This window comes from Hirundo rustica, chromosome 2 (assembly GCF_015227805.2).
Source record: "Hirundo rustica isolate bHirRus1 chromosome 2, bHirRus1.pri.v3, whole genome shotgun sequence".
Taxonomy (NCBI): Eukaryota; Metazoa; Chordata; class Aves; order Passeriformes; family Hirundinidae; genus Hirundo; species Hirundo rustica.
In genome coordinates, this window is record NC_053451.1 from 57907214 (window position 1) to 57934266 (window position 27053).

The following is a 27053-nucleotide window of genomic DNA, read 5'->3' on the forward strand; positions in this document are numbered from 1 at the left end:
TTGGTGCTTAGTTACTTGTTGAAAAATCACAGATAAAATTACAGTGGAACCACTTGAAAAAAAGATTTGAGTTAATAATAGAAGTTTTTTTCTGAAAGAGTTCTTAAATATATTTGCATCTTTCTTTTTAACATCATGATTTTTATTTTCAGATTGTAGGGCTCTCTGCTTGCAGCTGGTAGAACATGATCCTTTCTTTCCTTATCTCTTTACTCCCCTTCTTTCTTTTGCACCAGACTCTGTTAAGACATCCAGCCCTAAAAACTTGAAGGTTTAAAGTTTTTCTTTTAAAGTCATCTCCCAAGCTGCAGCTGCTTATCTTGGTCAGAAGGCTCTTTGTGTTCTAAAGGGTAAGTGGCTGCTGCAACTTTCTCTTGATCAGGGCTTCACAGGGGAGCAGTTCCTCTTTGAAGGCAAAAACTGCCATGTTCAGTCTCTTGCTGCTGTACAAGAACTTTTCTAGGGCTACAGGCGCATCTGTGGTACCGTGGTGGAGCTAGCAAAAAGTGATTTGAAAGTCCTCCCAAGACTTAGGGATGACAGCTTGGACAGATCCAGAAGACAGGGAAGTGGGTTAGAAGGTACAGAGAAATAGTGTTAGTTTTTGTATAGCTGAAGGCCATGTTCGTCTCAAAAAAAAAACCCCCCAGCAAAAACAAAACCCACCAACTCACCTTTCCCTCACCCCCCGCCCCCAAGGCAGGGATCTTTCAGTTTGGGTTGAGTTTGTGATTGTTGAGAGCCATAGGAGTGGTGTCATTAGATGCCAGTTAGCTTGAACATTATTTCCAGATCCCTGCTTTTACAAAAGTGTTGGTTTTCTAATGTGCTCTTTTCTCATCTGTTGAACATTAGAATTGTCAGGTCCATAGTCTTGGTCCTCAAACGAGAAGAAAAGATCTTCCAGATCTGAAGAATGTTGTTGGCCTGGTATAGCCTGATTTTTCAGGATTGCTGCAAACTCATGCTTCATTTGTGTGTGTTACTTTTTGGACACTTGATGTGTGAAAAAATCCGAATGCATGAGGTGTATTTCAGCATAGCCATTTTCAAGGGAGGGAACTGCGGCAGGACTGTGCTCAGTGATCTGATAGAAAAGAAAGAAAAATTGAAGATTTCCCTCTCTGTCAGAGGAAAAGCTTTGATCTCCAGAACAGCTTTCTCTTCTTGCAGGTGTTAGTAAAAATTTCTCAGCTTTTGCTTGCAGATTTTATTGTTTTCACTGACAATTTTGGTAGCTCGCTGGAGTTTTGTTGAGTGTGCGAGAAGGAGCAAGGACTTTCCCCCACCATAGTGATTCAGCACAGGAGTGGCAGGAGGTGGAGTTCACCTTTCCAGCCTTGGTTACAATCTGTACCATAAGCTCTGAAACTTTGCTACCGTATGCCAGTGGTTTATGGTGCTTATAATTTTAATGCCACTGACGTGTTTTAGAGATTATTTGCATTCTTAAATCTTGCTTTCTTAAATCTTAAGTAAGTGTTTCTTCACAGATAAAGCAGTTGACAGAGACTATACATACTGGAATTTTAAGTCTTTTGCTTATCAAAAGTCTGCAGCAGCCGTGTGAAAGGCTCTGGATGTTTTCACTTTCTTGACCTGACCTGGCTAATCTATGTAGGGGTAAAAACGATTTATTCTTCAGTATGAGCCTGTCCTTTGGCAAAGCTTCCCACTGTGTCAGTGGTTGTGCTGAGAGGATCCCATTGGATAGGGACCAAAGTTTATGCATTCTTACCTTGGTGTGCTTACCTGTCAGCCATCTTCAGTGTTGAATCAGAGGGCTGGAGCTCAGGTCATTTATTTGTTCTTAAAGAGATCACTCTCCTCTTGCGTCATGGATGAGTTTGTGCTAGGTTCAAGCAGGCTTCAATGTGAAACTGATAGTAGTTTTGTTAGCCTGGAAAGAACCTCCAATTCCTAAATTTGCATGTAAAAATTATTTCTCTCTGTATTGGGGGAAAAGATAATATGTTTAGGATAATTTGCTAGCAATAGGAATGCTAAGTATATAGGTCAGAAACTGTGGGAAAGAGTTGCTTTGGGATGGATTGAATGTCACTGTCTTAATCTATAATTAGATATTTTAGTCTATTTCTAGAATACCCTATATTTAACTCATCATCAACATTTCTGTGTGAATATACCAAATACATTTTTTGTTTTGAGGGGAATGTACTGCCGTTTTTGAATGTTGCCGTTAGTGTGCTAACGGTTTCATCGCTTCACTTGTGAGCTCCTTCTGCATTTCCTTCATCTTCTTGCATGGTAATGGTTTGACTTCTGAAATGGGCTTTATATAAATGTCATGCCACACAACTCTTGAGTTTCTGTGTTGGAAGAAAGAGGTGAGCTTGGGTGATTCAAATTTTTGTCTGCTCTTGAGAGAAAGAAATATTTTTGCTTATGATGGCAGCATATACTGTTTTATCATGCTGTTTGTTCCTCTAGAGTTACTTGTGTTTTTCACAAGATCCTTTGACAGTGAATAAAGCTGACAGGCTAGAAGAAAACTACCTTGCTCTTCTGAGCTTTGTAGAAAGTCAGTTCTGCTGTTCTTCAGTTTTCGGTTATCTTGGTGTTTATTCAGTTTTAAGTAGCAGCTAGGGAAAGAAGTAGCAAAATACGATTGTGAAACTACAGTTACAATATGTGATACCCAGTGCTGGCCACTGTCAGAAAATTAATGCTTAACTTGCCCTTCCAACCAGACTCAATTTCAAGTTAAAAGCAAGTTGACAAGGTTACTGTCAGTTTTCACCTCTTTGTGCCTGCTACATGTGCTGCCCTACATAATTTTGGAGCTAACAAGAATAGTTTCCCAAGGATGTGATGACATGGTTTGTTTTTAGTGGAGGCTGTCTTTCCAACGAGAAGATGACCCTCTTAGGAAGGGCTTTTACGAAAACTGTGTCTTGAAGACACCAGGGCTTGCACATTGTCTGCTGATGACAGAATTTGCCGGGCATTGTCCTCCGAGGTGGTGGTTACATTATCCACTGGCATCCTCTTGATTCATTTTCTGTTTTGGCCTATCATTCCCCCATCTCCAGGGCCTCTGTAAACTATTTACTCTCTGTAGCTATTCAGGCTTTGTCCCAATGCCTGTAAATTAAACATGCAAACAAGAGTATTAGCTATCAAGAAAATAATTGTGAAGCTTACGGGCTGTGGAGGGCAAAGGGTTGCAAGCTGGACACATTGCAAGAATTCACTTCCCTGCCTAGCGGTGCCTCCGAACCAGCTTGTTGGGAGCTATGTGAGCCCAGGAAAGGGCTCCAGGTCTCTTGGTGGTGAGAGCTATTGAGAAGTATTGAGAAGTCATCCTCTTGGTTCGTTTTTTTTTTTTTTTTTTTTTTTTTTTTTTTTTTTTTTTTTTTTTTAAAGACCAGCTAATGTTTCTTTCAAAGAGAGCAAAGAAGGAACTGTAGAGGGGAAGTATCCATTTGGGCACCTTTTTTTCTGTACAGAAAAAAGATGGTTTAGTCATATGAATGAAACTGATACTTTCGTGTTGAAAAACAGTCCACAGTTTGCTGAGGATGGCTTGCAGCATTTTCAAAAGTGCTGGTCCTTTCCGGTGAAAAAAAGTGTATTTCTTGTAGTATCAGTTCAAAGTAACAGTGAAATAAATTGCTTTTGAAGCAACTAAGTGAGACACAGTTTGAATTTGTCTGAAAGGGCTGTAATCTGAGCAACCTGATCTAGTTGAGGATGTCCATGCTCACATAGGGGAGTGGACTAGATGACCTTTAAAGGTTCCTTCTAACAAAAACAGTTCTATAATTCTTATGCAGAAACCATTTGATTTAGACCATTTAAATATGGACTGTGAAGGGATTTCTGGAGAAAAAAAGCAGCAAGAAAGTTACTTTTGGCAGAATGTTTTTCTTATTAGGTACTTCTGAAATACACATATCTGATTATGAATGCTTGATATAATGCAATGTTCTACCATTTGTTTTTATAAAGACCTAACTGTCTTTTAGTATGTATTAAATCTTGTTTCAGTGGTACTGGACTAGAAATAATTCTCAACAGTAAGAAATATCGAAAAACTTTTGCCAAACTACGACGTAAGGTCTTGGACTTGAAAATTTATTTATTTATTTTTTTAAAAAATTATAACAGGGGTATTTGCAGAAATGGTTTAATGCTTTTGAAGCCATGTAGCTAGAAGGGCATATTTTGTGTCTGGATTCTATTGTTTGTAAAGTTTCAAGTGTCTCTTATGGGTGCCACGTATTCAGGTGGGCTTTGGAAGTGTTTTGTTAATTTGCACTTTTAGGCTTCATAAACAGAAAAGCCGTGATGACATTTATTGATATATGATGATGTGAAATCTGTGCATTTGAGGGGAGAGACAGTAGCAGTTATTACTTGCAAATAACTAGCTGGATAAAATCCCATTGCCTTGAGAGAGAAAACCCAGGACTACTGGTGCGTGCATGCATGCTGCCCAGATGCAACAAGGCAGTAAAAAAGGAAATAGAAAAAAAATCAATGTGAAGTTTGGTGGGTTCATTTTTGCTGCCATAAATGAGGATCTCTAGGTGGGATGAAACCGCTACTGTGTGGAGAAAGCAGTTTCTTTCTGACAGAGGGTGCCTTCGGAGAACCTGTTACGCTGTCTGTCATGAGCAAGCTTGGTATTTATTAACTAGATGGGAGAATAATGCTAGTGCCTGGATGCTGGCTCTGGTATTTTCACATACCATGTGCTTAGAGAGCTTAGGTGCACACTGAAGGTGCATCAGCGCCACACCAGCTGCTTTTTCACTCATAAGTGAAGGCAGCGTATGTATCTTCCCTGCTGGCTTGGTGGCACATCCCATTAAACCCATGCAGCAGCGGTTTGCGTGGATGTGCCCTGGAGCATAGGAGGGAGGTTTGGGCTAAGCAAGTTTTGCTGGGATAGGGAACTGTCCTGGAGGTGATGGGTTGTAAATCCTTAAACAGCTCATTTAGCGTCTGCCCAGGCCCTTAGCTGGCCCTTAGGTAAGACTCAACAGTAAAGCTGTATTAGTTAAGGTAAAGTTGCAGTTTAAACTATAGATCTATGTTTTTGTGAATGTTTTTGTGAGCCTGCACGAGTCTAATTTAATTTAAAATGTGCCTTTAGCGAAACAGTCAGAGGTGGGCATGGTCATTCCTAGATGTTTCCTTGGCAGATGCACTCATCCAGTTGCTTGAGGACTGCCATCCTCATTTTTTCTTGCTGACAGAATAGATTGTTTCCTAGTGCTTTATTGCCTTCCCCTCCTATCCGCAGTCAAAGCTGTTTGCAAGAGCAACCTTTTCCTTATCTGGTTCAGCCAAGATGAGCCAAGTTGGCAAGTCAGATACCAATGCCACAGAAGTTGCTGGGCTGGTTGACTGAACCAGGTTGGGGATTGATTTCACAGTGGTGGAGCTGTGGAGTTTGTAAGAGGTGGGGTTGAGCAATAAGGGGAGGGACAAAATAGCACAGTTGTCCTTGGAAAAGGACCGTTTTTCATGGCCAGTGCTTCAGCAGAGCGATACTTAGGATGATTGGCTACCCCTCTTCTACATGTCACATCAAAATTTGTTTTCCAAAGAATTGTCTGAACACCACAGCTAGATGCTTCTGATTGAGAAGAATGTGGTAACTAATAAATTAAGTATTGCCCGAAGTTATGTAAAGGCATAAGTCTCGATAATGTACAATGGGAGGAAAAGGTGTTTGCTTGGTAGTTTGGGATCATGTGCAAATAAAAGCTTTTGGTGAAGGCAGAAGCTGGGCCTTTTTGTTCTTTTTGCTTCAGAGAAGTAAAGTGAGGGGAAGGAAATGCAGGGATGAGAACTGCATTGCTGCAGTTTTGAAAGAATGTTAACTTCTTGCTTTGTTTAAAAATATTTTAGTTATTCCTGTCCGCTGAATCAGGTTATTGAAATGAAATGATGACCTTTGCTCTGAGCCCGAAACAATCCAGAAGGAAAACAGGTGTTCAAGAAGATTAAACCTCTTACTTCAGCTAAGAGGTGTTCTGGTAGGGCTGAGGTTCTAAGGGTGCCATATTCTTGCTGAGGCTAAAAATGTAAGAATGAGGAAGAATTTTAGAAGTTGATTATGGTCAGTTGCCAAGAGCAATGCCATGATAAATTATTAACTCATTGCACTGTACTGCCTTGTAGTGCAAACAGAATGGCTGGTTATTGTGCTCTGCTTGATAAGTCAACACTGTAAAAAATTCCTCGGTTATCTGGAAAATGTCTTCTTTGGGGTGTTTATTAAAGGGATATAGTAACATTAAAAATCATATTTGCCTCTGCTGAAGCTGGTGAAAACCAGTAGAAATCCATGGAAGCAGTTTCTTTCTGTCCGGGGAGCCTGGTCAGCGGTTGTCGGTCAACTTGGTTTCACTTTTGCTCCTCTCTTTTCACAGTGCTTTGGTGAGGTGTGGTCCCTCGTACCTTCCCAAAAAACACACTGGAACAAGGTGATTGGGCTGTTAGGTGCAGAGACATGAGGCAAGTTGACTCATAGCTGTTCTGCCAGAAAAGCCGTTCTGTGTTCTCCTCCCGTGTTAGCTAACTGAGTCTGAAGAACAAATGCAGGAGCATGTGGGTACCTTGCTGATGCCGTGCAGCAGCAGTCTCAAGTGATAAATTTTCACTCTTTTAAGAGTAAAGTCATCCTGGTTTTTGTTTTGCTTTTATAAATGTAAATACCACAACATTTACCTTAGCATTTTTGCTTAACTATACAGAGCTTGGAAACTTAGATGATTTTAAGGTGCCTCAAAATAATTCATAAATGAACATTCACCTTCCCACTTATATTAGTCCTATGCTTCTTACATTAAGTTTCTAAATTAATAATCTATAATTCATATAATAGATATGAATTTGCATGTAACTATTACTTTTTGTGTTTGTTATTCTTAGAGCTAGTACTGTAGTAATGCACCATGAGAATAAATATGTATGAGAATTTTGAAGTGTTTGCTGTGATAAAATCTGTTGTTCTGTAGCAGGACACAGATGAACTTTCAGGGTTAAAGAGTATCCAGCTTGAGAGCAAACCATTTCTGGACCAGTGTCAGCTTCTGCCACACCAGTTTTCTTAGGAAAACACTGAATCCTGCCAGTACATGTTGCAAGATATGACCAATGTGACTTAGGAACTAAGAAGCAAATCTGCAAAGTGCTCTTGGCTATGTAGTATTGTTGGAATCTGAGATGGAAAATATTTTTTTTTTTTCAGTTCTCCTTTTGCCAATCCAGCAAAATTTAGTAAGGTTCAGTTCGTGCTGCAAGGCTTTTTTGTTCAGAAAGGCTTTTGAGCAACCATTGCTCTTTTTTATATATATATATATAAAATAATTTGTTGACTGCTTGGGATTACTTGAGTATTTGTCAAGGGTGGGACATACGTCTTAAGTGGATTTCAGAAGCGCTGCTGAAGCAAACGTTCTCTTAGTGTCTAATGAGTCCTAGTTTTGGGCTTTCATTCTGATTTCCAAGGCATGAAGTGGTCAAGCGTTTGGTGACCTGGAGTGATGGAGTCCTGTATTTTGAGGCAGGGGATACCTGTGGTTCTGTGGAATAACCCAGGTAGGCACAGAGCTCATGTGGGAGCACACGAAAGCCAGGGACAAAATATGCTCTATCAGAGGAAACTAATTGAGGAATATGTTTCTGAGTTAGAATTGAGGAGAATTTGGACTCTGTTTATTTTCAGGGAATTGCGAACCTCTGACTTTGAGGTGGCTGTTCTACTAAGATTGCCAATCACCAGATGAAGGTGTTTTTATTCTGAACTGTTTCGAGATGGAGATGGAGACTGTGTTAGGATGGAGGACCTTGTCAGATACTCCTTGAAATCCAATGAAGATGTGTACTGCTTCTAAGTGTATGCAGAAAATTCTCCTAGGCTGCAGCAGTACATGATAATGTTAAATGAGCTAAATGTTTAGTGGTTGATATATTTCCCAACTTGACTGACTTACATGACTGACATGTCTTCTGTTGCTTTAATTGGTAACCCTGCAGATAACAGCACAGAATTGGTTTCCCTCTGTTTTGTACCACCAGTTGGCCATTGATGGAGGAAGGATATGAGGCCATGTTAACAATTTGTCATCCTGTATGAAATACAGTTTTTAGGTCGACTGAGGAGATTGTGTTTTCTGACAGATGATATTATGGGGAAATCTAAAACTGAGCAGAAGGCAACTTAGAGAGGAGCTGATAGCATATTGCTTCACATATAGATACTATAGAAATTATAGCTGTACTGGAGTTTCTGCTTTTCACTAAAATTCTGCTTTGTCTAGCAGTTGGTTTTTGTGCTTAGTATGTGGTTACCAAATGCTTCTTCAGGGTTTCAATTTTGCAGTACACTAATAGGTGTGTTACTCAAGGTATTACTGTTGGAAAAGCCCTGTGGATTGTTAACCTGTCCCCATTTCTAGGACAGGGTGGTCGTAGAAAAGGCTGGTGCTGTATTTGGAAATGAGTTTTTTGCCACTGGTTTTGGTTCAGATCTGAAGATTTAAAAAAAAATCTTAAAAAAGATTTCATAGTTAGGTAAAGTAATTCGGTTTCTTGGTGGTGTACAAGCCTAGATGAGGAAGACCAGACTGGAAAACCTCCACAGCTGGCCTGCCTGTTGTCCTGGGTCCTGTTAGACGAGATCGTGCCACCAGTGTTTTGTACACTGCTTTGGTGGCCTTCTGGGGCCCATTTCAGTACGCTTGACCTGTTTGCTTCTTTATCCATCCATCTGGCTGGTTTTCTGCATGTGGGCCTAATTTACTTCTTTTTTTTCTCTGTTTCTTCAGAAGGTGACTCCGAGTCCCTGCTCCTCACGGGCGGCCGCGGCCCGCGGAGGGGCGCAGACCCGGCTGTGCGCGCAGGAAGCGCCGGCGGCTGGGCCCGCGTATCTTGGGCTGCGCTTCCTGTCGGTTAAACCACGAGCAGGGGAGCAGATGCGCCAGAGAAGACAAACGCCGCCGCCTGCCCCAGGCAGCCATTGTGTAACCAACTGTCTTCTCAGCGGCGTGCCCTGTGCCCCTGCGCTTGGGGCCTTCTTGTCCCCCCAAGCCCCTTCTTTAGACACCTGAGAGTAAAGGCTAGGGTTTATGTAGTTCAATAGAAAGCGGGACTTGAACTCCTGAAGCGCGAGTTGTAAGAGAGTAACCATGGGAGTTATCCTAACACAGCGAGAGCTGAGGTCCAGTGTTTCGTTTTTCACAGCTGCCAGTGTGGGACTTTTTAAATGCATCTGAGAAACGGGCAGGTTGGGCCTCAAGTCGTGCAATTTCACAAATATCTTTCTGGGCAGGTAATTACCATGTTACCTGACCAGTTTTTATTGTAAAATCTGTGGTCTTTGGAGTGGTTTTTTGTTTGTTTGTTTTTTTTCTTTTTTTCATCTCAATACACTTGTGGTTTTGAGAGAGCTCTGGCTTTCAGTTAAACAGCTTTTTAGAAGGGCGCAGAAAAAGCACATAAAACCTTCTGCTGTAAATGATGTAATTTTTTAATGTAGGTTGGATGATTTCTGAAGATATGTATGTTATTGCAACATAATTTATTGAAACTAGAACTTTTGTACTGTCTGTCTCCGCATCAGATTTTAGAGAACCGAGTACACCGCACATCAAAATTATTTTAGAACTGAAACTGTGCATACAGTTCAGCCTTTTTGTCTCATTTGGTGATCTTTCCTTCCTCATCTGACAGCATAACTCCGAGAATATTGTTTTTTCTCTTAAACTGTATGTTTGTTAACTAGCCAGCATTGAGTAGGGGTGTCTTTGCCATGTGATAAAATGTTTCCGTACTCTATGCTCTTTGAAATAGAGCGTTTCAGCCTGAGGGGCACATTCCCCAGGGTGAGGAAGAGTAGAAAGGTTGTAGGTGCAGTGAGATTGGATGGGTACGGGGTTTGGGGTTTGTTTGTTGATGTTGGTTTAGGCTTTTTTCTCCTGCCTTGTGTTGGGCTATGGGGCGCTCTGCATCGCAGCCTGCATGAGAGATTTTGCATCCACATGAGAGCTGCACTCACAGAGGTGGGCACCGCTCTGAGCTCCTGATTTCTGCAGGGCCAGGAGCCAGCACCACAAGGGCAGAACTTGGCATTTTGCCTCTGTCAAAGGCACCAGCTCTCACGTTTCTAACACAGCCGCACTGGAAGCCTTTCACAGCGACAGGATGATTCTGCTGGCCTTTCTCCCTTTCTGTTTTTTAGTGCTTATTTTCTCAGCATTGTCATGTTTGAGAAAGGAAAGATACGAACAGGGCACAAGCCCTGAGGGGAACACAGAGTAAAACCTCCACAAAACCTCTTGAAGTGTATTGCATCTTGAAAAAAGGCATAGATTTGGGGGGTTTTACCCATCCCCCACACAGTTCTGATATTATTTTGTTGTATTTATGGTCACAGTAAACAACTCAGACTTTGCAGAAGCAGATGAAATGTTAGACAACAGAAATGAAAAAAAGAAAGGAGGGTGGAGGATAAATTAAAGGATGGATTAGAAACTAGGTAACGTAGCCTGTCTCTGCGTTACCTTGTTTATTGTACTGGTTATCTTCCATCTACCACTCAGCTTTCCCTTACGTTTTCTTCTTTTGCTTTTTTCACTTGGTTGTGTTTTTTAGTTCTTTATTGTGGAGTGTTTTGTATAGTTTTTTGTTAGTTTCATTTTCTTCTTTTTTTGTTTGTTTGGGTTATGTTTGTTTTTCTGGTGTAGGGTAGGTTGTTATTTTTTTAATCCTTTTTTTTTTTTTTTTTTTCCTTTTTTTTTTTTTTTTTTTTTTTCCTTTTTTTTTCCTCCTGACTCTGTATGGGTTGAATGTTATACTGGGAGAGGAAAGGGTAGGTTAGAAGTGATACATAAAAAACATTCTGCCTCTGGTTCCTATGATAATTTGTGGGGTTTTGTAACAGAGATGATGTCTGCTGAGGAGCTTCTTGCGTGATGAGGCTGTGGTGCTGCAAGAAAAGCTGGAATGTTTGTTTTCCCAGAGACCCAAGTGAATATTGTCAGAGGGCTGGAACAGCCATCCTGTGAAGAAAGTCTAAGAGAATTATTCAGCCCAGAGAAGAGAAGACTCCGGGGAGATCTTGTTGCAGCCTTTCAGTGTATATATGGGACTTACAAGAAGGATAGAGACGTTTTAGCAAGCCCTGTAGGGCCAGGAAAAGGGACAGCGGTTTTTGACTGAAAGAGCCTAGATTTGGATTGGACATAAGGAAGATATTTTTGACAATGAGGGTGGAGAGGCACTGGCACAGGTTGCTCAGAGAAGTTGTGGATGCCCTATCCCTGGAGTCTTCAAGCTTAGGCTGGATAGTGCCCTGAGCAATGTGATCTATGGACAGATGTTCCTACTTCTGGCAGTGGGGTTGGACTTCAGTGATCTTCAAAGGTCCTTTCCAATCCAAATAATTTCTTGGTTCTCTGCATTGGGGCCTGCATCAACTCCTGATAATTTAGTGAAGTCAGATGTGACCTAAGGAAGGACCTTTCATCTTCAGGAGATGCAGCCTACCTTTGCTCCCATTATGGAAGACTTAGAGCAATCTCAGTTCTTCCTTACGGAAGCATTAGAGGTTCTTAGAATGAAGGAGAGCTAGGAACAATCTTATCCTTGTGGGTTAAAATGGGGAAAAGCTGCTGTAGGAGAAATATGTCTCCTCAATTCCCCTTCTGTGTGTGACACTGTAAGGGTTTCTCTTTTGGGAGGCATGAGTGGACTTGTGCAACAGCCCCATTCAGACAATGCTTGAGGGAAGGGGCAAATATATGCTGAAATATCTGTATTACTCGCCCTGCAGAGCTGAGGGGAGGTAGGAAGAGATCTCCAAGCCACTGGCTGTGGCGAGACTGCGCTGCTTCCTTTTGCAGAATGAGACCAAGCTGGGCACACATCTCAGCAGAAGGGGATGGGATGATTTTGCGTTTTCCCCAGATGATTTGGTTTCCCCCCCACCCCAGCCTTGCCTTGCTCCTTCCCACAGCTGGGGAGTCAGGCTGGCTCACAGAGCCCAGTGGTAGGGGCTGCAGCTGGACGGCACAGGCACATGCGCAGCAGCCACCTCTGATGCCTTTTTTAGTTCTGCAAACGACATGGGAACTTGAATGATGAAATGAGGAAGAAGTGAGGCTTGAATTTCTCTACACCTGGTTTGTGGGAGCTCTGAAAGTTTCCAGAATACACTGATTCTGTATGTGTTTTCATGCAACACTCATAAATTCTGTGTCAAGTCTATTTCATTAGCAGTGGATTGCTGTGTCTCCCAGGAGCAGGTGTGTGCTCATATGAGAGTGACTTAGGCTTCAGTGTGCACTTCCCCAGACATTACGAAATGAGAAATACTGGCCTGTCCAGACACTGCCTTCCCTGGAGGGACCTTTGCAGACCCTGTTCCTTTTCCTTAACACTCTTAAGAGGAATCTTTTTGCTTTTTTTATTTTAATCTTGTTGGTCTTTAAGTTGTGCTTTGTCACTGTTTGAATCCCCATGGTGGGAATTGTTACTCTAACAAGTCAGAAGATAATTTATATTCTCTTAATAGCCAAGTTCAATAGTTTGAAATTCCCCAGACTAATAGTCTCCCTTCTTAATCCCACCCCATGCAAATACTTTATAACATAAATTTAGGCTACCCTGATCTGTAAAAAGAAAAATGTACAAATGGCATGGGAATATTAGTTTCTGTCTTATTCTGCATAGCTGCGAGTTAATGTATTTATTATTGTAATTATGCTAAACATCACAAAGCATATGCATTTTTAGAAGAACTTGAATGAATATATTGCATTTCAGAGTGCATTAAAATTGGGGGCTTAAAAGTCCAAGAAACTAACTTTTAATTATGTCTTGGGTGAATGTTCTTCTCCACTACAACTGTGTAAGCAGTCTCTCATGTTGAGGAGGTTTTAAAAGCATGATTTTAGATATTCTCTGTTTGGATTTTTACTGCAGACATTTAAATTATTGGGGCTGTAACATGTTATGTCCTGGATGCATGTTCAGTACAGCAAAAATGTCTGTACTCTTCCTACTGTTGATGCTGCTTCTGCAATTCAGGCAGCCTTCAGCACCTCATTGATTTAACCCAGCAGCGGCTTTTGGGAAAGGGCAATATTGAACAAATAGGTGAAGGGCGTTGTTTTTAAAAAGGCATTTGGTTCAGGACTCTTCCTGTGCAGGATTAAGGAGCAAAGACACCATCATACTCCAAGTCCAGGGACTGGGGGATGAAAAGCTGGACATGACCTAACAGTGTGTGCTTGCAGCCCTGAAAGCCAACTGCATTCTGGGCTGCATCAAAAGCAGTGTGGCCAGCAGGGTGAGGGATATGATTCTTCCCCCTTTGCTCTGCTTTCCTGAGAGCCCACAGTTCTGTGATTCTGTGAAAACAGCACAGTTGAGTGAATTTCTGACTTAGAACCTAAAAGATAATGATTACCTTTTGAAAAGCTGGGTGAGATGAGGGAAATAAGAACAGTGAAGAAGCATTTGCCTCTTAAAATGTTATTCTTAAAGCATATCAAGTGATAATGCTGAAGATGCTAGTAGAGAGAAAGAAGGAAAAATGATGACCAAGATTTGAGATAAAAAGCTCAAACCTGCAGGTTCTCTGTAGGTGATAAAGGAGTAATCTCTGGCAGGTTTAGAGACAAGTGAATTGTGTTGCTTTTTTCCCTGTGCAATGGGGAGATACTTAGTGTGTATATGCTGGATGAGATGAGATATAATCTGCACATAGAACTCTTTGTGCTATGTGCTCCACACCCATAAGTAGTTGGCTGTCTAGTAACAAGGTGGTTTGTGTACCAAACAAGTTGCAGCAAGAGCCTAAGGTCTGGGTTTTGTTGGTTTTTTGGTTGGTTTTTGTTTGCCCCCCCCCCCCCCCCCCACCCCCCCTTTGTTTTATTTTGAAGTCCCTCTGGCTATGTAATACTCACATTTTCTAACCAAGACCATGTCCCTCCCTCCATTTCTCAGTGCTGTGTGTGTGTTGGTACTTTCTTAAAGTTGTATCCAATCTCAAGTTCAAATTTAAGTTAATGTTTTGAAAAGTATTCTTTGAGTTCAGAGCAAATAGGTCAGCAGGTGACTTGGCTCCCTTTCCTGCATGGTGCAGATCTTACCTATTGTTTTTCTACTTGAGAATATCTGGAGTATTTGTTCCTTCTTGTCTTTCTCTTTGGTGAGCTGTGACTCATTCTGAGGGAAAATACACAGTTACAGCCTTCCCTAATTTAAAAGCTTATGTCCCTCAGTCTGTTTCAAATTTCAATAAATTTCAATTTTTTTTTTTTGGTTAGGCTTTAGATGACGTGAATTGCAGCTACAGTGATCTGTAAATTATGATACACTGGAAATCAGGCAGTAGATTTCACCTCAGAATGAAGTAACAAATGTCTTACCTTGAGAGACTCTCTTAAAGATGTGTTTTGTTTTGGTGTCTTGTTTAAGAGACCAGGTCTGCCTTGGCCTACATAAATGCTGTCTGAGCTACTGTAAAAAACCTGTTTAAGCCAAAAATTAAGTTGAATGCTCTTGTGCTAAAAACCCCCAGAGAAATATATTAGAAAAGACAAACAGTGAAAAGGACTACCCCAGAGTCCTCAGACTTGGTGGTTAGTGGGAGGGAGTTCAGGAGTCTCTGACTTCCCTGTGTGCAGCTGTTCCTTATCAGTCTGCCAGATTGTAGGTATGGTTTGGTACTTTGCACCTCTTCTTAAATTACCTTTCATTGCCATTTCTACAGACTTTTGAATTAAGTAATTCTGCTTGTGAGATGTTAGGAGGTATTGTCACCTTTTCTTGGGTTGGTCATTTTTGTTGCTTTTTGGGGTTTTTTGAATTTATATGAAAACTCAGTGCAAGTATCACCTTGTGATTTTGACAGTAGGAGATGTACCTTAATTTTTCCGAGAGATTTGCTGATAGAGATTTGTCTTTCCCATCCCAACCTCATGAGTAAATCCCTGCCTGTGTTAGGAATAGTGTTGGACTCTCCAAGCCCTTAAAAACAAAAAATTCACAATACTACTTGCCTTTGTTCACTCATCAGACTATTTCAGAAAAAACTTCTGAAAGTAAGTAATCTCAATTGCTGTGACTGAATGGGTGACAAAATGGACCTTTGAGGATGTTTAGGGAAAGCGTATGTTGGGGCACTGTGTAGGTGCTCTGACTGGTTACAGATTGGAGAAAACAGGTGACTTCTTGCCTGGTGCAAAAGTTCTTGCAGATTAATTCTTGTGGTGTAGCTATTGGAAATATTTGAGTGAGTATTTAATATCTTATATTTATGGGTAAATTTAAATTATTATCTTTGCGGCAAATAGATTAAAAAGCTTCCGGCATGGTTTGCAAAAACATGTTTTAACTGATAAGCTTTATAAAGACGGAAATATGTATCTATATTTTACTCACGTGTCATTGTCAACCACGGTGCTAACTTAAATATAAATGAAAGTGTTCTTGTAAATGAGTAGAATCTCTCGAAGACCAAAATGCTTGTGTAGTGCTGAGTTAGAGCAGTTTATAGATAAGTGTTATTTGCAGTGCTTTCAGGTATGGGCTGTACTGTTTCTCATTACTAGCCCTCTTAGCCATTTATTTTTTGCTTTGCCTCGATTGGGTCTGTGATTCTTATCTAAAGGAGTAAAAGTTATTTAAGTAAAGATTTAAATTAAAGCAGCATGTAATTAGAGTTGTTCTTGTGTGTTTTGTCTCTGCTCTCTTGAGTTAGCTTGCTTGTTAGAGTGTAATGGTGCATCACCCTATATTCTCAGTTTTAACAAAATGGACCACTGGTCCCAAGAAGGAGGATGTCTGAACAACCTTGGATGAGTTGTAAGAATATGCATATTCACTTGTTAAAACTCTGTTTATGTCCAAGGTGCATGATGAGCACGTAGGAATGCTAAGGTACCTGTCATACAAGAACACATAAAATACCTTGTGTAGTCCTCTGAAGCACTACCACTGCAGCTGATGGCATCTTGTGTAAAGAGGGAAATCGCTGCTCCTTGTGTTTCAGCATTGCAGGGTTTGACTTGCCACTGTCTGAATTGTAGGCCCTCGTCTGTGGAAACAGGGTTAGCAGGACACCTTCCAGAGCGGGAAATTGGGCTAAAAGCCATCAGGGAGATAGATGGTGGAACAGCCGAGCCCAAGGCAGCACCACATCCTGGCTGGGCAGAAGGAAGCCAGTGTTGCTGGGGGAGCCGTGGGCTGGAAGCACCATCTCCTTGCGCCGTTGCGATTACGTGCTGAGAACACGCCTGCCTGCCTCCTGTGCTAGCAGCAGGCTCTGAGGGCAGGCAAGGAATCAGTGTAATTATATGATCTTGAACCCGGAATGGCGGCTGGGGTTTCTCAGACCTGCTGAGATAAGCAGCAAGTGCTTCCAGACCAGGCTTCTTGTTGGAGGTAGGGTCTGCATATGCGGGTTTGTTCTTGTGGGCATCTTGGAGCCTTTGTTCTTGGTATAGCCTGCCTGTGTTCCGCAGTTCCTAAATTGAAATCTCACTCCATCCTGTAGCTCTGAGGAAAGAAGGAAAAATTACTCCTCTGCTCCAAATGTTTTGTGGGTGATACAGTCTAGAATAAATGTTTCTTCTGTTGGTAGAAAGGGTTAAGCATTGAGGGCAACAGGTATAGGCAGACTCAGGTATGTGATATGTTCGACTGTTTTGCAAGGTGCTATAAATGTTGGCTCCCTGTAATCTGATACCAGGGTAGGACAGGCTAACCTAATGGAGGAAAATAGACAGCAATGTAAAAGAACTGGAAATTCAAGTCTAGCTGACTAATACCAGCCTGCTCTAGAGGCTTTTGACGGTTCACTTTGCTGACAGCTGACAGCAAATGAGAGGCAAACAACAGAAACATGGCCTAATCTGCTCAGAATTCATACAGATTTTTTTAAGACGCTGCAAAGGTAAGTTTTATTTATATTAAGTTTGTATTTCTCAACTTGGCACCTGCCAAATGCAACCTTGAACATAAACATTGCTGACAAAAGCAAATTACGGAACTGAGGCTTGAAGTCCAGGTCTGTGAGTTTGGGAAAAGGGAGGCCTCAGCGGGTTCTGTGTGGATTAGTTTATGCCCCTTTCTAGCTGGTGCACATTGCACATCAATTAAATTCATATTTCTGAAAATTGCTTAAGTACTCAAACATAGAAATGCAAATCACACAGCACTTCTATGACTATGTCAGAGAGTCATTTTGAACTTATTAAAATATTTTGTTTGTTGTGCTTGACATTGCAGTTAGAAGAGTTTTTTAAAAAATTAAATGCAAAACAAAATGCACAGAACACTAAAAATCTCTGTTGAAGAAGTTGTAATGTGATTTTTACTGAGCTGGGTCCAGTAGCAACTTTTGCAGAATGCTGAAAAAGTCCTGTGGGAGTTTTAACTCCCTGATCTAGAATTACTGATGCTTGGCTGGAAGAGGTTGCCTGGAATAAGAAACTTTCAACTTGAACTTGATCTCTGTTGGCCTCTTTTTTTTGTTTTCCTCTTTAATATTTTTTTATATATATATATATATAGTGCTCATTTATAGTGCTACTAAAAAAACCACTTATTGTTTTGGCCATCCATTTTTCTTTAGTAAACTTAACTTTACTTGCAGGTGATTTTAAAATTACAGTGTTGCTAATTTATGGGCAAAATAGTTTTTAGGGAGCGATTGACAGTTTTATGTCAGTATTGGGTATGGACTAGAAACTGGTAATTTGTGAAGTTTGGCACCCTTCCAAAGCAATTATGTTTAGTTTCTCTGATTTTTCTTCCTCCCACTGCCACTACTTAATTGTCCTTTGTGTATGTATTAATCAAAAGAATAAAATCTTTAAGGGTCAAACAGTTCTTCCTCCGTCCACCCCTCTTTTACAGGTTTCCTCATATCCTGTTTTAGCTGTCTTGGAGCTCAGCCCTTCAGCTCTTTCTGTATTGTGATCTTTCCATTGGAAATCAGTGAAATTTGACTTATCCACAGCCCTGTTGTTATAGATGCTTATAGGCTTGTGGTCTTAATGCTCCATAAAAGGTGCTATTAAATGCCAGAAGCCACTTAAGGGTGCCTTTTAAAACATTTATTTTGTATCACTGGCATAATACATTTGGTTTGCAAAAATTTCTGCACCAGATTTGGGATTCCATCAATTTACTGTTTTCTTGGTATCTTTTTTTAAACAGCTTTTTGAGACTTTTGTGGAGTGTGAAAAATAGGAAGATACATTTGATACTAATGTTACTTATTAATGCTCGTAATTTGGTTATCTTATTACAAGATAAAAAACCAGTCCTGTCTCTGCAAATTTACTATTGGATATAATAGCATATACTAATTGTTGTAGGAGAGGAAGTAATGAGAGATCTTTTGTTTTCCTTTCTCTCCATAATTAGTATCACTTACCGCTTGATGAGCTGGACTAAGTGGACATTTGCAGGGTCATATCCAACTTGTAGTCCATCCAGTCTGGTTTTGCAGTGCTTAATATATTACTATTTTTCTGGTGGAGAATATCTAAATCCAAAAGTGAGCAGTTAACAGGAATAAAATTACAGCAAAATCCTGCATTTAGAGACATATGATTGCAATCTGCGTTACTGAAGGTTTGTCGTTTGTTAAGACAGCTCTTTTCCATTGTTTAAAAAGAAATCCTTATGTAATGGTGCTGGTTTGGTCTAATTACATTGAGCTGTTTTTAAAACATTTTACAATTTTCTTAAGCTTTTGACCTCTGTTGTGTCTGTAGCAAGGAGTTTGAGCGAGTACATCTAGGCTGATGCATTTTTAATTGCTTTCCTTCCATGCTTTCAAAAGTAGTTGCTCCTTAATTGAATGTCTCCTTGTTCTTATTTTATTAGCCGGGAAATACGATCACCTGATTTTTTCCTTTCTTTACAGATAGTGATGATTTAACTACAAAAGGCAGAATCAAGGGGCAGACCATGTTAGTGATTGCCAAGAGTTTTGGACCGGGAAACCACACTTCCCAGCCTCTGCATTTACTGGACATTAGCTTATTCGTGTACCATTATGCAGTAACAAGAGGAGAAGTGGGTCTTTGCTATGAATGTTATGTTTTCAGCTGGTCCTTGGATCCATATTACATTGCTGAACAAGACCATGCTTTCAGAAACATTCCCCGTAACAAAACGGGGTTTTGGTTTTTTATGGTTTTGTTAGGATAAGAGATCTTTAGATAGTCGTACAGAGAATTCTAAGAAAGATAGGCAGTCATACTGTTGGTTGCCAGGGAGCTCGGTGTGATGGTGAGCATGCTTGAGGCCAGCATTTTTCATTGGTGAAGGCCTGACTTACACTCCTCTCTCTTTTTGACAATGCCTGTGCACAGATGTCAGCTTTCCAAGACCAGGATGTTCGTACTTCCCTGAGATGTTTGTGCTGCTCCATTCCCTAGTCTGTGGAATTCTTGCAGGCTTGGCAAATTGTGTGCTGTCCACATGTACTGCCTGGGGGGGCACTGTCATTTTTGGTGTCCTTTTTAAGGCAAGGGGGAAGTTCATCTTGTTTGTTTGGCTCTCAGTGGGTGAGGGGAAGATCAAGCTAAATATTTTCCTGGTGGCACTTGGGCATTGATGTGCAGTGGGTAGAGCTGACTGAACTGGAAGCAGAGAAAGAGGACTTTGGCATATCCCCTTGTTGTATAGAGATGTGGGAGACTGTTTTCGGTGTTTTTTTTAATGTTTGGTAGTCCAAACAGCTGCACCAGAAGTTAAAAGTCAGGTCAGTAGAAGGGGACACATTTCATACATATGCTTTGGTGTATATGTGATGCACGTGCACATGGATGGAAAATGTGTTCATGCAGCTGCAGCTGACGTGTGTGCCTGGGTCCGTGTGTCTGTGTGGGCAGGTAGACTAGGGGCTGTGCAGTGAAGTGTTATATGGCTTTTATCTAACTGTAATTGAAATAAGTGATTTATCTGTGACCTGAGGCTTCAAGCAACCCAAATTAAATCTGAAAAGTTTCAAAGTTGTATGAGTAGCCAGGTGATGGCTTAACCACTTCTAAAAGTTTACTCTGCTCTTCTCTTTTCAGTGTCTAATATGCCAAAAGTCAGGCAGCTGCAAAATGATGTTTGAATCCACTAAACAGTTTTGATTGGGATGGAAGGACAGCTGGGGGGTGGCAGGCAAGGAGGAAAAGAGGTCCAGTCTCTCACATGAGTTGTGGAGGGGAGGTGGGATGGAGTTAACCCATCATGGTGGATGGGTCATGTCCCATCTCCTTAACCTCTTATACTATGCAGCCAGGCTAGGAAAATACAAAATTCAGTTTTTTTCCTACCTGGAGAGTGGGGAAGCAGAGTGGATTTGGACCCTCTGTTCCCCCTGGAGTGTCTCGCTCCCTTTCTTTAGGTCAGCTAACTTTTTTTGCTAGAGCAGCAAGCATTGCGGAGAGGTGACTAAAACCCAGCCTGGCCTTTCCTTGCCTGATCAAATTAGGAAGGCTTGCTCTTAACAGATGCTCAAATATGGTTTTTTTTTTGGAGCTCAGGAGCTTCAGTAGTAAAGCTGAGGAGAGCCTATCTCACTTCAGTATCTTTTAGGTCACCCCTCAGGCCTGGCCTGTTGGTGGTAGTCTGATCTTTTGTTGCTGCAGCGTGAATCAATTACGGTGCTCTCCATCTACACACCTACACTGATTTGGGGCTGCCTTGACACATTGAGCATGCTGGTGGGAGAGGATACACGGGGAACAAAACCTCAACCATGCTTTCATTTTTTCAGCTTTCCCAGCAGTGCTCTGCCAGGTTGCTGGGTTTGTGTACAACAGCTGTGTTACATAAATGTGCTGAATAAAAGAGACTTGAAAAATATGAGGGAACATGGGAGATTGGAAGAAAAGGGTTTTCAGGCATGGGGGAGTCCGTAAACAGTGCTGGAGCCATTACTGTTAATACTCTGGAAAGGAGATAGTTGCAAAAAAGGAGATGAAAATGTGATTTTTTTTTATGATGGCAAAGAGTTTGTTGCTTGCGTTTGTGTTTTTTGCTCTCTTTGGAGTAAACATCTGTTTTTATATCAAGTGGATTCATTTAATTTCTTTGATATTGGCTGGCTTTTGTATAATTTTGAGGTTGTGTGCATGTTTATATTTAACAGATAAACCCTTTTACTCTCTGTCCTCTTTGCTGTATGTGCACTGAGAGCCTGTGATTTCCAGACAGGCTGCAAAACAGGGATTTATTGATACTGATGATTTCTTTGTCCTTAATGAAAGCTCAGCAAAGGTCACTCTGTTGGCTTTTATTATGTCAGCTGCCCTTTGCACAGTTTGCCCTAGGCAGCATGGATGCTCTCAGAAGACTCGAGTCTGTTCCTTATGTTGTTTCTTTCCTTCCTCAGTGCTACTCTCTTCTCCTTTAATTTATGTGAGCAATTGAAATACTGAGCCTTCAGAAACTTTTTTTTTCCAAGTGACATATATTAATTTGTTCTTCTTGTCATTTCATCAATGCAGATGCCCTGGGTCTAAGGACAAGTTTCAAATCCCTTGTCCTGTGCAAATTTGTAATATTACTGAATAGTAAAAATAATCCTTGAAGAATGACACAGAATACTAAACTATTAACATTTATGCTTGGTATGGACTATATATAATGATAATTGTTGCTCTGGGATTTCTGCATTAAGAGAGCTGCAATATCATTCATCTGTGCCCTCCTTTTTAAGAAAACCTGACTCTATGATGATACTTGTTCATTATCTTAACGGGATGTGGCTCTTTAGAAGGTGAACTGACTGGGTTGAACTATCCTTAATCTCCGCTGGTAGAATGGAGTTAGAAATTTGAGCGAAGAGGTGTGGTTACCATCTATGTGTTTGACTTCACCTGAGATGGTTTTGAGTCCTTCTGTTCGGATTTCCAGGTGATGTCTTTAATCTTCCCTTTCTTCTCATTCAGTCCCCTCTTTTCCCTGTATCCAAGATGGTGTAGAGAAGGGGGGGGGGTTCAGCTTTGCATTTCTGTTAAGTCATAACTTTGACATTTCTAGGCTAGTGCTGATGCTGAAGACTGTCTTAGGAAATCAGTGGGAAATTCCAATCTCAAGTGATTTGTCCCCATGTTGAATGACTGGAACTGTTTCATCAGTACCTCAAAATTCAGATTTGCACTTGAATCTTAAAGCAGCTAAGCTGGTTCTTATTTTAAATGTACGAATGATCTTATTAATTTCGTGAGAGAGTGCAGGATGATTACAGTCATCTTTAGTAACCCTAAATGGGACTGGATCCAATAGCTTGCTGGAGGCATCTTTCAGCTCATTTGGCATGCTCTCAGTACCAAGACGTGAGTCTTCTAAGCTCATAGCTGACCGTTAGCAAATTTTTGGGTTTCTGCCTGGCACTTGGATACCTATTACACCTGCTCCATTGTGGTGCTGTTATCTTATTTTGGTGTTCTGCGTTACAGTGCTTGAATGATGAGGTAGTGTGGCCTATACTGGCTCACATTATCAGGATTTGAAGGAGAATTTGTGGATTTATGCCTGCAGCATGGAGCCTAGTTGCAATATTGCAGCCTCACCATTGGGACCAAAAAAGTTGGTTCTGGAGGGGTTTCTTAGAAGCTTTGTTGAACTGGCTCAGTTAGTCCTCAGTGGGCTAGGACCAGCTGGAGGGTATAAATGGTGAAGAGTGCTGGGGAAAAAGTTACGGTGTCTAGCTGATGTCTAGGGCAGAATACTACAGTGCATCTTCTGGAATACCGGAGTAGCATGTAGTGAGGCTTAGATTGGCTGAATGTGCTTTTTGACAGACCGATTGAGGAGCTTGTTTCTAAATGTTGAAATCAGTGGATGAGGGGAGTTTCCAGGGGGATTGAAATAATTTGGGTTCGGTTTCAAGAATTAAGTAAAATTAAGATGTTTGTTTATATTGCTCTGTCTTAATGCTGCTTTTTATAATATATCTGTACAACAATTAGTAAAAGTGAAAGCAAAACCTTACTTTCTCTGTAGTTCTGAAAATTTTATGTAAATTTTAAGATAATGTATATTGGGTTCCCTTTCTCCTAGGATTATTTGTATGTAGTCAAGCTTACTGTGCATGTGAATAGAATTTACACATTTTATGCGGTTTGCAAATAACTTATTTTCTACTTGCAGGTGTATGTAAAATCAGGCAGGGGGTAAGTGGCATTACAAAAACAGTAGTCATGTCTGTGTTAGCCTATGGACAGCAGGACCCTATGATAGTTGGAATAATGAAAGCAGTTTATAAAAACAGATAAGAAGGAAAATACAGCTGGTTTAGAATTGTACTGGATTCTGTGAAAAGCTGCTCTTGTTTTCTATATGGCAGAGAAAGTAATATGGATTAAAGGAAGGCACTTCTGCATTATTCTGCTGTGTTATTGTTGCCCAGTAGATCATTCTCTATTACTATACATTGCAACAGGAGTAATGAAAGATATTCTGCAAACAATAATAGTCTGAGTCCCCAGCCTTTATTAGGTTAGATATAAAAACATACTAAATCCTGTTCGCTCACTTGTCTTTGGATTTGGTACTGGTGTTGTGGTTAGATGTTTCTTCTGTAAAAAGAATGTATCACTTGACTTTACCCTATAGAGCCCTTGGTGGTTTTGGGGACAGGTGTGGGGGAGAAGGAACAATCTCACATCACTGCATCACCTACAGTGGTATCAGATGGTTCAGAATTTCATGTTAGCATGAATTATGACTGGTTTGAGCAGTGTTTGTGTGGATCAAATGCATGATGCTGCTGCAGTCTCTTAAATGATGTTAAATCAGGATAGTTAGTTTTGCACTGAGAGTTGTCTCTTTTTTAAAATAAAAAGAAGGAAATATTTCTTTTTATGGCTTTTAGTAAGCTTGCTGCCACAGCTTTTGGATCTTATGCATTTAGTGTACATTTTGGTATTGTAGTATCTACTGTAAAATATTAATGTTTTACAGAATAATGAGTAACGTAGCACTAATGGAAGAAAATATCAGTTCCCAGTTCATGTGGGGAACTTTTAAAATTTTTAGGGCAGCTTGACCTGCAGTTTTCCTTATATTTAAAGCTTACCCAGTAGCCTCTGTCTCCAGTATGTTCTTTATCCCGATTTTACATTGACTCAAGTAATTGTTATTGACCTTAGAAAGTTATTGGGTCTAAAGAACTTGTAGCCTTTGTTCATATATATGGCTTCAGTCAGTGTAATGGCCATGATTACAAGCCCTTGCAGTATTCTGGCTCTGGAAAATTAGCTTAACCCCCCCATTTAAACAGAAGTCTCCATTTGGACAACTGAGGAAGTTCTTGTATTTCCCTGTTTGCTTTGTGATCCTTTACAGTGGAGTTGCTCTTCACTGATTAGAGGGTGTGACTTAAAATATTATTTAATCTTGTTGGACAGTTAAAATTTATTCCTAAGCAGGAACCAAAATAGAAGTTGTACTTCAATAAATTTCCATACCTGTCTTCTCTTTGAAAAAGTTGGTATATCCCTGTTGGCATAGATTGACCCACTTGAATTGCTGTCTATAGGCAATATTAAACTGTATACTATATAGTTATTTATTTTTGAGCTGGTATACAGGATGATAGGAGTCTAGGATGGGCCAAGTTGTGCTTACCCCCACTATGCTATCAATGTGTATCTACTTCCTAATGGCATCCACATCTTCTAAAAGGCAAAGCCAAATAATTAGATTTAGGGAAGTCACCCAGGATTATATGGTTGCATGTAATGCTTTCAGTGCCATAACCCTGCTGAAGTATGGAGAAAGCCTTGTTAACTATTCAAGTCAACCAGTAAAATGGCATGCACTGAGGTTGAAATGGTTCCTACAGCACTTCTCTGTTCATGCATGCAACTGTCATTAAAGCAAATATTCTGTAGTTAAGGTTGTGCCTACTCCTACAAACCTTTTAACAGCTAATTAGAGCGCACTTTGGAAATTGGGGAGGTTCTCCTGTTTGCATAATCTTGAGTTTCCTGATTTCTTAGAAGGGTAGGATCTAGTGACTTAAATGCCTAAATGCTCTGCCATCACTACTTAGGAATTTGGGAATACCACAATCTATATAGGAAAAACAGCTGTTACATTTCCTAGAGTGAGGGAGTACGAGTCTCTGACATGATCCTCCCTAATTAAATTGCTTGGCACTGGGGAGAGGAAGATGCTCTTCATTTTTTTGAGTTTCAGCCTACTGCAAAAACAAGGCAAAGTTAAACCTCCTGTAAAAAGGCAGATGCTAATCATCACCAATGGCACTGATGCTGATTTTCCTGGAGGTCTCACTCGGGATGGATACATGTTAGACCTCTGCCTCTTAATCTTTTGTCACAGCAGCTCTTAATCAAAGGCGGTTTAAAGAATTTTGTTCAAAACACTAGGAACCACATATTTTTCTTCCTTAAACTATATTAATTTAAATTCCTAGGCACCAACATACTCCTTAGGTTCCTAATTTTAGACACCTGTTCCTGTTAACCATTTTGAAATGATAGATTTTTTAATTAATGTCTGGGTCACCTGAGTTGTATCCAAAGAGTTCCTTTTGTGCGGGCCTCCTTCCCCAGAGGTGATGCAGCAAACCTCTTGGTCAGCCCACCCTAACCGAGTTTACCTTTGGTGCCGATGAGAAAGTAACAACGTGGGAGCTGTGGGCACACATCCCTTCACTGAAGCTGTTTACATTCTGTAGTTGGGGATTTTTTTTTTTTTCTTTGTACTTTGCAGTTTTTTTGACGGTTCTAATTTGCCGTGACGTGGTCAGTGCTGTTTCCTTCCGGCTGCTTGCGAGCCTCTGGTAGAGATAAGGGTACTTTTACAGTGCATTTTTAACATGAAGCTGAAGAAATGCTTTTTCTTGGGGAACATGGGGATTCAAGATCCAGAGCATTTTACTTGCAGAACAACTTTGCTAAATTTGAACTGTGTGTGAAGAAGAAATGTGATACACTTGGGATATCCTACAGCTGAGTAGGCTGATCTGAGTTTTGTATTTTTACTTTGAATAAACCGTAAAGATGAGAGGTACTAATGAATGTGAAAACTGCATATCTGAATCAAATGAAAATACGGGTTTTCTTTTTGTTAACTTTTGTAACTTTTTGTTAGTCTCATGCTTTTAATATGAAACACTTTGAAACTGAAGTCTTATTTCCTGAAACAGTTCTGTTTCAGATAATGAAAGTTCTCATACATTAATCAGTAAAACTAATACCTTTGGAGACGCAAAAGTATCTGACTTTCTGGGATGTAGATAGAAGAGTTTAATACATGGAAAGCTTTATTGCTACTGCTGCTATTTCACATTGCTAATATAACAGTTTTTTAATAACTTTTTTATTTTTCCCTCCACAGTGGTAAAGGTGGGAAGAACAACTCAGGAAAAGGATTTGCCTTGGTTTGTTTTGCTTTGAGAAGAGAAGAACCCAGGAGCACAGATGATCTAAGAAATACAAACATTGATACTCGATTCATTTTGTGAACCTGCCTTTCTGCCCAGCTGTACCTCAGTGAAGCGCTCTGTTCTTTCACAGTCAAGAACATTTTTCTTTGTATGTGGAGCTGAGACCTGGGAATGCGTTATTATGGCAGCAGTTGTACAGCAGAATGAGCTTGTGTTTGAATTTGCCAGCAACGTCATGGAGGATGAGCAGCAGGTATGGGATGGTGTAAGAAACCATATTTATACAAGTTGGTGCTAACAATATTATGAAACACGAGGAAAAAATGTGGTGTAAAACACAAAAAGGAAACATTGAGGTCATTATTGTTGCAGCAGATCTTTGTGCTGTTTCAAAAGCTTCCTGTTGCTTCCTGTAACTTGCATGCACGGAACAGAAATTGGCTTAAATGTTATAACCTCTGCAGTATTACAGAGACATCCTCCTCCAAAAATATTTTTCTTGTTTTGCTGATTTGTGCCAGAAGAATCCATGCATGTGTGATGTAGAATTCCCAAAATTACTGTATTTTATTGAGTTTCAACTTCTCTAGTGTGCTAGGATAAAATTCTGAGTAGAAGTAATGGTCACACT

The 27053-nt window shown here is 40.5% G+C and overlaps 1 protein-coding gene across 6 annotated transcripts in view; it reads left to right on the forward strand.

Annotated features, from left to right (window-relative positions):
- The window catches only part of ELF1 (E74 like ETS transcription factor 1), an 88042-nt gene that overhangs the window by 23081 nt on the left and 37908 nt on the right, over positions 1 to 27053 (forward strand). For 4 of the 6 annotated variants that reach the window (XM_040055705.2, XM_040055709.2, XM_058424422.1 and 1 more), the window contains exon 2: positions 26374 to 26675. In XM_040055705.2, coding sequence (XP_039911639.1) covers positions 26604 to 26675 — 72 coding nt within the window. In that variant the 5' untranslated portion in view covers positions 26374 to 26603. Of the gene's footprint in view, positions 1 to 25874; positions 25990 to 26373; positions 26676 to 27053 lie in introns of those variants that run through there. The other 2 variants (XM_058424423.1, XM_040055708.2) reach the window with 2 other exon arrangements.